We start from the raw sequence: 10999 nt of genomic DNA on the forward strand, positions 1-10999 counted from the left end.
GACTGACACAATAGTCTGGTCAAAGGCTTATGTTTAGAAATAATTTAACCAAATACATATCTATAAATATATATATACATACAGTAAGATCTGAAAAGATAAATGCAAAGCTTCCACTAACCTCTTTTATAGAGAGGTGTTGGCCAAGTTAGCATCAGTGGTGGAGCAACAAAAGTAACAAAAGTAGCAGTACCAGGATTACTGCATTACAAGTAAAAGTCCTGCATTCAACAGGACTACCTACTTAAGCAATAATGTAAAAGACATTATCTAAAATGGCTCTTTCAGATGTTTATATACAATATATGATGGGATTCATATTATTGACGCATAAGTACAGATTATACTGGAGTTTGAAGGCCATCCCTGGATTATGTCTTGGAATATGTATATTTGTGCCTTATGGCTTTTGCTTTTAGCATTGTTGTTTGTCTAATGGTGATCAAGCAAGTTTCTCTTTTATGGATGGATAAAGTGGTAGTACTGTACTAGATGATACTGTCATTATATTCAATATGTGTTGACAACTCATCAGATAAACCTATTTCATTACTAAATGAGTCAATGAATTATGACAAATGGCCAGAATCAGTAGATTCTTGTAGGTACACGAATCAAGCACTTCAAAAGTTTTTTGCATTTTCTTAAATGCATCAAATTGCAGCTCTTAATCTCAGTAGCAATTACTATTATAGTTGTTATTATTGTCTCTATAAATGAGGAACAGCTGTACAAGCAGCACCAGAGTTTTTCCCTTCCTGTTGCTTCTCTCTGTTAAGTAATGAGTTCAAGGCTGCTCAGAATCTTTCATCAGCTTGTTATGACTGTTCACCACAGTTGTAGCATCCAAATGGTACTTAATCAGAAGTTGTTTTTTGATGGAGTCCTTGGTTATTTAGTAAACACAGCAAACCTCTAGAATATTTACATTTCTTAATATGTAGGTCCTTGATGTGAGCTTATGTATAACCAGTTTTTCACTTTAGTTCCATAAACAAAAGTTACAAAAGTTACCTTCAGAAATTGCAATGAAAAAAGAAAATACTGTGATGTTTCTGTGGAATGATCATTTTGTCAAAGTAAAAAACAAGTCATTCTACCATAAGAATCAGTACTGTAATTCCCAGTACAGTATCATTATTCATTTTGCCACTATGAAAAAGGTTGATTTAAGTGTATGAAAGGTACAATTCCTCCTTCAGGCCAGTGCATGTTTTTGCCAGTGTTTAGCAAACAGTAAGCCCGACTTTAACTCAGTTAAGCTTCATTTACCTGCAAATGGTGTTTTTGTCTGCTCCAGCCTGCACTTAAAATGCATTTACTTTGCCAATTTGACATATGAGATGTGTAGTGTTTGCTTTTACAGGTGATGAATGAGCCATGAACAAAGTAGAAAGTACAGGGTTTGTGATTACATCTGTACTCATGTATCCTCACAAGACCTATAAGCTGACACTGTCCACCCCCACCCCCCTTTATGTTCCTTTTGCTTTCTCCAACTCACCTCTGCCTTTTCTTTCCTATTTCCTACTTGTCCTACTAAAACATTCTCCTTCATTTTCTTTCTTCTCTACCTCCAGCCTTTTGTCATCCACGACATGAAGTCTTTAGTTGAAGGAGAGCAATTTATTAATTGCCGGCAGCTGCCCATACAGGAGCACCAGCAGCAGACCTCGACCCTGACAGCCGGACATGGAGGTCAGTAGGAGCCTAAGTCACCAATAAATAAGCTGATTTGTGTTCTTGCCGTTTTCATACATGGTGTGGCGTTTTGGTTTGTTTGTTTTTTACATGCATATTTATTTGGATTTCAGGTGTCACAGGAGTTCACCCAGGACTAGGCTGTGGCGTTTTGGGATTAACGGCCATCAGTGGACAAGGGCCAACCAATACTGTGGAGCTACGATTCTTTCAAAGCTGTCAGTCACGCTCAGCTGAAGCAGTGAGAGAAGTGACGGAGTTTGCCAAGAGTATCCCCGGATTCATTGACCTGGATCTAAATGATCAGGTGACCTACAAGGATATCTCACTTGCTCATGTATTCATTTTGATATTAAATTATGACATTTATGATTTTTGACATATATCACTCGGATAGCCAGTACAAATTAGCAATCATACCTGAAGCTCTAAGTAACATCAGATATTTGTCTTTTTCCCAGGTAACTTTGCTGAAGTATGGGGTGATAGAGGTCTTGATCATCATGATGGCACCTCTAATGAACAAGGACGGGACCCTAATCTCCTACGGACAGATCTTTATGACACGAGAATTCCTAAAGAGTCTCAGGAAACCTTTCTGTCAAATGATGGAACCAAAGTTTGAGTTCTCTGTTAAATTCAACACCCTGGAGCTGGATGACAGTGACATGGCACTGTTTCTGGCTGTCATTATCCTCAGTGGGGGTGAGTAGTTTTTATTTTCAATAGGATGTGTTGTTGCTTTCACAGCGTGGAGATGGTTAGGTGTGACTTTTTCTGAGAAACAGCTTAGTACATATCAATCTATCAATCTGTCAATCCTTTCCGTGTCCGGGCCGGGTGAGGTTTCCCGTGCAGATTGTTTTTTATTTGAAATATCTTACATTGTGCAGAGCAAAAGATTTCATGAGTATTTACTGGTAGAAATGTAGCTTCAGAACAGCTTAGTTGACTGTGAATATTAAGTGTTGTAATGTGGCTGCTGTATTATACACATAAGACCAGCCCTGACCTATTTATTTTGCTCTTTGCTGGAGTGAGATATTATAGAAAGAAAGTGGAGCAGACCTCAGGTGAATAAATCAGTTTCATACAGGAGTAATGAACAGTAACTGCATCATGTCATATGATGCAATAACAGCTGAAGTGGGCTTTTGTAGACACACTGAGTCATTACAACATGAATGAAAAGAAAAGCAGGTGAGGTTTCGCAGACAATGTGACAGACTTTGTGACAGACTCACTCAACCTGTTTAGATTTACATTTTTTCCATTATTGATAATTAATATTGAAAAGAAATGGGTTTAGAAGAGGAGGCATCAGGATGACCAAATGACTACATATTACATCTCTTGGAGACAAATGGTATAAAATTTGATACCTGTGTAACTGCAATCTGTATGTGGCTACTTGATAAAAGTTTGGCCTTGAACCTGGTCAGGGTTAAAATCAGACATTTAAGTAAATTATTAACTGAAATGATTAGAATATAGCTTGAAATGAAGACAAAGTGACTTTTGTAAACACTGCAGTACCTCTTATTTCCATTCAATTCTGAGTATGCCTTTTTGTCTCTCTTCTGTGTTTCTTTTTTTTATGACCCTCTGTTTTATTGCCCCTCTGTAACCCATTCAGACCGTCCAGGCCTTCTGAATGTGAAGCCTATTGAGCAGCTTCAGGAGACGGTGCTTCATTCACTGGAGCTGCAGTTGAAGTTAAACCACCCAGACTCTCTGCAGCTGTTCGCCAAACTGCTCCAGAAGATGACCGATCTGCGTCAGATTGTCACCGACCACGTCCACCTAATGCAGCTGCTGAAGAAGACCGAGGCGGATTTGTGCTTGCACCCACTGCTGCAGGAGATCATGAAGGACTTGTATTAGACTTCAGCTTGAGAAAATTACAAGTAGAGAATAGAATGAAGAAAAATCAAAGAGAAAAGATTTTATTTTTAAAATCATGAGTTGAGATTAAGCACTTTGTGCTGGTGACTTGTTGAAAAAAGGAGGTAGGCAGGCAGACAGGCTGACTGACTGACTGAAATTGAGAAAAAGTTGGGGAAGAACATGAAACAAGAAATCAAGGATTGAAAGACAGAATCTGAGTGTTCTGAGTCTTGTCTGGACAGCAACATGTGAATAACTTGTGGTGCACAGTCATTTAGCCAGTGCTGAGTCTGGACATTTTGTTATGAGTCGGCTGCCAACTTAAATACAAAACTACGACCTATTGCATCAATCAGGATGAGCGTCTATGACTAACTGAAAGGCTGGGGACTTTTTTATAGTCAAGCACAAGAATAGAATTGTCTTTGCACAGCCTGCTTTAAGTGCCTTAGGAAGAAATGTACCACTGTGAATATTGTACACCGTGTCACAGTAAGGTATGTGTTCATGTTCCACTTATCTACCTGTTGCGTTACAAGCGTCATAGGCAGCAGCAGTCTGTACATGCTTCAATTCCTCTGTGAACATGCACAAAGGCATGAATGCTCACGCTCACACACATAAAACAATGCACAATCATTTTTTGTTTTGGCATCAGGGTGGAGGTGCTATCTCCTGTTAATCAGCTTTATCCAAAGACAGAAATCAGATTATTGCCTGTAGCATATTTTAGACTAGTTCACCTGCAGAAGCTGTGAGAAACCAACAAAAAGCACATTATCACAGTGATGTCTGCTCTTTGTTGAAAAATGAAACTGTATATGCCATATTGTGCCACAGAGATTTGATGCTTGATTTTTTGTGTGAATGAAACATTATATATTATACGTACATAAAGTATAATATATATTTACTGTTTTTGCTATTTTGTATGGATGGAATTGTCTGTCAAGCACAACTGACTTGTTGTCCCTTGTTGTTTTAGTTCAAATCTGAAAAACCATTGTGTTATAATTTTTACTATGAATTTATTTTGTTTCTATGTAAAGTGCCTACTGTGTTTGAACAATCACATGTTGCTCAGACAAAGGGACTGGGTTAACACCGATAAGGGAAAAGAAGAATTTTGTTGTAAATAAAATATTTTTTAAGTTTTTATTTTAAATCTGCCTCTTGTCATGTGAGTGTATTTGTATATTGACATTGTCTTCTTTGAAAACATTCCAGTTACCCAAACTCTTGGAAATCTGTTTTACAGTCATTACATCAGCTGCCTTCAGTGTCTCTTAACAAACACATACACACCCTGTTGGAACGATTGCAACATCTGAACTCTGCTGAACTGTGCCAGAAGAGCAAAGTCTGTGGACACAAATTTGATCAGCTATCAGGGGAATGCTTTTATTTATTTATTTATGTATTCTGTGTGGGGATTTTTTTGGACATGGTGATTTTTTTAAAGGGGCATCACCTTTTGTTCTTTTTTTTTAAGGCAGTTCAATTTTTTAGAAGACCTGAAAAAATAGGATAGAGCCTGGATAGCGTGCAAGAACAAGGTCAGAGTCTAACTTAGGATATCACACATTAGCCCACCGAAGCATCAGGTCACCTCGACATACGGCAACCTAATTTTCATTTACAGAACATTCCTGTCATCTGGTTGTTTGCCAACTCGTGCAGTAGGCATAAACTCTCACTCACAGTAGATGCTTTTCTTGTTACTCTCAGTAAAGTACTTTTATCATACGTTTGGAATTGTGTTTCTGTCCACCCGATGCATTTAATTAATATTCACTCTCCTTTTTAGCTTAATTTTACTGTTGACCAAATGCTGGAATAAATGTTTATAAATGTTTTTAACCAGTTAGTCAGTAACTTGACCTGTCTGCCTGTAGTGAAGAGTGAGTTTTGAAAGTTTTTCAACTAAAAATAGCTGCCTACTTGAGAAAACACTGTGAGTGCAGTGGGTCTGAGCCGAAACAAAGCTGAGGTGAAAAACTGAAACACTGCGCTCTAAGAAGCTACACTCTGTGGAGTGGACGTGAGCTCCAGAGTTGGGCTAATAAATTCTGTAGGTTTTTTACTAGCACCCCGTCGAAGAAGACACATCTGATCTGGTGATAATACAAAAATGAGTAGAGACGCTTTAAAGCATCAGTTATGCTTCTTTACAAATTTATGGCCATGCCCTTTCTGACACTGTGCTACACAGGACTAAAAATGAAAAATTAAACCCACTTCAGCTCTTTTTTCAATTCATCAGGAACATGTCATCAGGTATTTTATACAGTTAGTATATAGTTAGTTATATATTCTATTTTATTATATATATTTGTTTGCCTCTAAGCAAAAATTTGGGGTTATGATGGTGACCCTGTAGACTTGCCTGCACTCTGCAACATAAGTTCCATAGGTCTTGTGTATTTATCCAATTCCACAATGGAATTGCTGTGGTTGTCCCTCCTTAGATGTAAGTATCTGGTAGTATTAGTAGGACAGTGAGGAGGTCAGTAGTAAAGGTTGGAGAGTGGCTTACTGTGGGGACCAGAATGGATGAATGGTAACAAGTAGTATACATAAGTGCAAATTTCAGGTACATGTACATGTACAGTATTATAGACTATTGACTTGACTATTATACTTTTTATACTTCAAGTAAATTTTGCTTGTAATACTTTTTGAAACTTACACTTAAAACTATATTTTTACTCTGTATTGCTACTTATACTTAAGTAAATAATCAGAGTTCTTCCTCCACCACTTGACAGCAAAAGAGATGAGAGAATGAGAAAGTGAGGTATAAGTGCTGGGAGAATCGCTGCGAGGACGTGAGAAAGTTGCAGAGTGAAGGAGAAGTTTGGCCCCTAAAAATAAGCCTTTTGAATTGGCAGATGATGGTGGGGGTTTCTGGCTTCAGGCCGGATGGTCCTCTTCGATGGTTGATGATGATGGTAATTAAATTTGCTCTTTATGTTGAGTCAGCATATCCTTACTTTGTTATGGCCGGTCTCTACTGACCGAACCTTGCCAAGATCCTTGAGCTGATCTGCCAAATAATTTTCAGAAAGTATTTCTGCTGCTGTCTGTCCACACAGAGCCGAGTCCAGAGATAGCGGAAGTTTTGTTTTTCTTAAGAAACGGCAGCTTTGTTTTTTTATTCTCTTTTGTTTTAGTATCACACAGGAATTTTACTCCCGTCAGTGTGTGATACCTGATATGTGTTTATGTGTCCTTGTATGGGCCTGAAGTGATACACCTGCCACTGCAAAACGAACAAATATCTCTGTTTAATCTGTTGTTTACATAAAAAACACATCAGGAATTTATATTAAGGTACTTTTTGTTCTTGTGAGCACCAAAAAAAAAAAAAAATAGTTATAGAAACAAGTTGAGCACAGAAAAAGCAAGTTCCTATTCCTGTTGTGAGATATTTATTAGAGTTCTCTAATGTAGTAAAACAGGGATCTTTACCTTTTATCTTAGGGATTCTCTCTACAGCTGAGCACAGGGACTGTAGATGAAAATAAAGTGAAAATTACTCGACGTTTCCAGTTAACTGGATTGGATTTATTATTTGATAAAGCCAAACAAGAATATTCAGTTGCATTAATGTAGAAATGTTCTCGTGATTTCAAACACCCTGCTGCGGTTCTGCCCACAAACATTTTTCAAACAGTGTGCATCCAACAGATGGAGTTTTTTCAAAGTGATTCATTCATTCACCGTCCTTTTAACACCATTAAAAGCCTGAGTGGAAAGTTATCGCAATGTGATGACATGTGACTTGGTTTAAGCGGTTTTGTCATATGACTCATATGAGGACATTGCAAATGAACATACTGTACACCATTCCTGACTGACATTTTTAGTCTCTCAATATTTATTCCAAATTGCAGGCACAGTATTTTATTTTTTAAAAAAATTATGTTTTCTTGATATATAGAATGTGAGCAGAAGACTAGGTTTAAAGAAAACACGCACAGGCAGAATTTCCAGATGAGCATGTGTCTGTAAAACTCAACGTCTTCCAATTTCATTAAAAATTGGTTTCTTTGAGAAAAAAAATAAAACTTTTTTTGTCTGTAAAGTTACACTAGATATTAAACTACTGTGCTGTCAGGCAATGGTTAACTTAGTGTACCAAAAGGACTGGAGACAGGGGAAGAGCACTAACCTTGGTCTGTCAGACGATGACAAAATTCGCCCACCCTCTGGTTTTTGCATGGACTAAAGAAATGTTAATGTAATGAGTTTTTGAGGTGCTGCTAGGCTAAGGGTTTTCCCCCTGTTTCCAGTAGCCTGTATATGCTAAGTTAAGATAACAGTCTCCTTGCTTCAGCTCCATGTTTAAAAGAAAGTTATATATCCCTCCGTTAGGGTCACAGGGACCGCATCTGCTATGCGTGTGTGTATATATATATATATATATATATATACATATTACATATATTTTCAGAGTGGGATCACAGTGGCAGCAGGTTCAGCAAGGTAACCCAGACATCCCACTCCCTAGCAACACTTTCCAGCTCCTCCAGGCCAGATAAGATATTAAGTTTCTCCAGTGTATTAATGTGTTACCCTGTGGCCTCCTTGAATGTGAAAAACCTCCAGTGCACAGTCATGTCATGGATTTTTCCAGCTCAAGCTTTTAACTATCAATTTTTATGCTTAAATTGATTCTTTACTGTTTTGTAATGAAATAGAAATTAACTAGTGTACCATCTAGTTCTATTGGTTTGTTTGGTTATTTTTCAGTAGTTTTTTTTATGGCTAGAATGAAACTGAGCCCTTACAGTGGTTCAATGTGACCTGGGTCAATTTAATCTATAGCACAGATGCTTTTTTTTTTGCCCTCGCCGCACATCCACAGTGAGGATCACAGCATGCCGGTGACAAGGCAACACAACACTTGCACTGGAGTCTTGATCTTTCTCCCTCAGAAGCTTCAGTTGATGACCCAGAGTCAGTCCTCAGAGCCTCAGAGAAGATCAAGGCAATGTCTACGGTGCAGCAGCCGAAGATTAAGGAAGTTAGGTTTTTATGCATACTGATGGCTCAAAAAGTGCATCGTGGCGATTTTTTTTTTTTTTCCAGATTACAATACAGTTTATTTCAGCTACATTAAAAACATCAATCAGTTCTTCAGGACCCGAGTGATTGAAAACCCTGATGTTCAGTTAAGCAGTTCAATGTCTCCCTCTGCAGGCTGCAAGCAAAGTTCTCTTCAACCAGAGCCAACCCAAAGCAAACTGTGTTACGCTGTAGTGACCTGGCCACACATCCTCTGTTCAGTTTCTTTTCCTAAGGAAGAAAAATAACCGGTAGCCTATTAACATTGCAGCTCAGCTCTTTATATTCATGATGTCTCAGGAGTGACTGAATTATTTCAGGGCAGAAGTTTGAGTCAGGGATTGATCATTATCAGCTTGTAAGAGGGAATATTCGGTCTAATTATTACAGATTGTCCACAAACATGCATTGATTTGGAGGAGGTGCAATACCTCACTGAATGTTGTATTGTTTCAGCTGCTTGAGCTGAAGAGGCAGAGGAACTACAGAGGCCAACAACAATAATTAGCTGTCATGAGTTTGGGGGAGGCAAGGCCTGCGATGTGATATAATAAACAGGCCAGCCCAATTCCTTCCCTTGGCCTCCTGGCTTAACAGGCTGAAGGATTTGTAGAGTTGAAGCTGTATTTTAAAATAGTAACAACAATAGTCGGTAATGCTGTTCAAAATGAAAATCAGCAGTAAAATGCTATTGATCATTTTTATTGCTTTGTTGTCAAGCTTTTAGTTACATAAAAAAAATTCTGTGAACTCAAGAAAACAAAAATCTTTATTTATATACATTGCATGTACAACAAGATGACATTACAAAAAAGTGTAATTGATTTTTAGTTGCTTTCACTAATCTGCTGATATAGGAGGAAATGTAAGTTTGTAAATGTCAGCAATATCTTGTTTTTGTTTGTAAAAAAAAACAAATGCAGTCTCTGCACTTAGTCATCAGAAATGATGTTGAAAACTCGTCACCTGCTACAGCTTGTGACTGTGCACATGGGGTTTAACTTCATGTAACCCCTGTGCATTTCATCATGAGGTACTGAAATCAGTGCAGTAGTTTCCATTTCCATTCCATGCATTTCTGGGTGGACCAGCAACTAATCAGAAATGATTATTCCCACTGGATGGTCAGTGTTTATGTGTTCAGTTCCAAATATATAATTTTTCTCTGTTGAACCATGTTCACAGCTCAGTTGGGTTGTTTATATAGAAGGGTTGTTAGTTTGTGTATTGTTCTGTGAGCACATAAGAATCACTAGCTCTCTGACTGTGTGGTCCTGACCAATATAGTATTTACACTGCTCAAAAAATAACTAAATTTTAAATGTGTCTTTTGATTATTGCTGTTTTTAGTTTTTACCATAGTTGATGTATATTTAATTTGGTTTATATAAAAAAATACACGTGCCGAACATAAGATAAGATAAGATAAGATAAGATAAGATAAGATAAGATAAGATAAGATAAGATAAGATAAGATAAGATAAGATAAACTTCATTTATGCCCAAGGATTCATACCCAAGGGGAAATTCAGGTAGACTTGTAGTTAATCCGTAGGTCAGTATTAAGAGTAGTCAGTTGTCAGTTGCCGTCTGCCATTGGCTAAGGTGTTGATGGCAGTGGAGATGAAGAATCTCCAGTATCATTCAGTCCTGCAGCACAGTGAGGTGAGTTGTCCACTGCAGCTGCTTCTCTGCTCCATCAGGATGTTGTGAAAGTGAAGATCAGTGTATTCTGGGATGGCCTCTACCTTTTTCTGTGTGCATCTCTCCACCACAGCCTCCATAAAGCAGTCAGAGAGGACACAGTGAAGTCCATGAATGAATTAGTTGTTGGTGCAAATTCGCCAGTTTAGGACAATTCAAAAGAACTACTAAAATTGGAGAATTTTATTTTAAAACATCTGATCGATCATCTAAAACAATAGGCCTTCACATAAGACATTTTGACATCTCACAATACAGAAAGGGGAGATATAACAAAAAATAAATAAATAAGAACACATTATTTATTAATGGATTTATTGATTTATTGCAACTATATTCATTTTTTAAAGGTACATTTATTCATTCCTTTATTGTATTTCATTTATTTACCATTTATTTACCAGGTCACTTTTAGAATCTGATGCTTGGGGTGGAAATACGCAAATATAGAGTGATTTATTTTCATTTAACAAATGTCACAGCAGTTTATTACCAACAAGTCAAAGCAGAATGCAGGGAAACGTCCTCTTCTTCTCATTTTTGAATGCTATCTTTATAATCGAAACAAAATGCAGGACATTATAGCTGCAAACAGAAGAGGGCAGCAATGCCACATTAACATGATGCAAGTCGCCGA

General features: G+C 37.6%; 1 protein-coding gene across 2 annotated transcripts in view; it reads left to right on the plus strand.

Moving 5' to 3' along the window:
• pparg (peroxisome proliferator-activated receptor gamma) overlaps positions 1-4753 on the plus strand; it is a 29736-nt gene extending 24983 nt beyond the window's left edge. The window contains exons 6-9 of one of the 2 annotated variants that reach the window (XM_026305844.1): positions 1581-1698; positions 1815-2008; positions 2163-2406; positions 3338-4753. In XM_026305844.1, the coding sequence (XP_026161629.1) occupies positions 1581-1698; positions 1815-2008; positions 2163-2406; positions 3338-3585 (804 nt within the window). In that variant the 3' untranslated portion in view covers positions 3586-4753. The remainder of the gene's footprint in view (positions 1-1580; positions 1699-1814; positions 2009-2162; positions 2407-3337) is intronic. The other variant, XM_026305845.1, reaches the window with a different exon arrangement.
• Positions 4754-10999: the final 6246 nt, after the last annotated feature.

This window comes from Mastacembelus armatus, chromosome 5 (genome assembly GCF_900324485.2).
Source record: "Mastacembelus armatus chromosome 5, fMasArm1.2, whole genome shotgun sequence".
Taxonomy (NCBI): domain Eukaryota; kingdom Metazoa; phylum Chordata; class Actinopteri; order Synbranchiformes; family Mastacembelidae; genus Mastacembelus; species Mastacembelus armatus.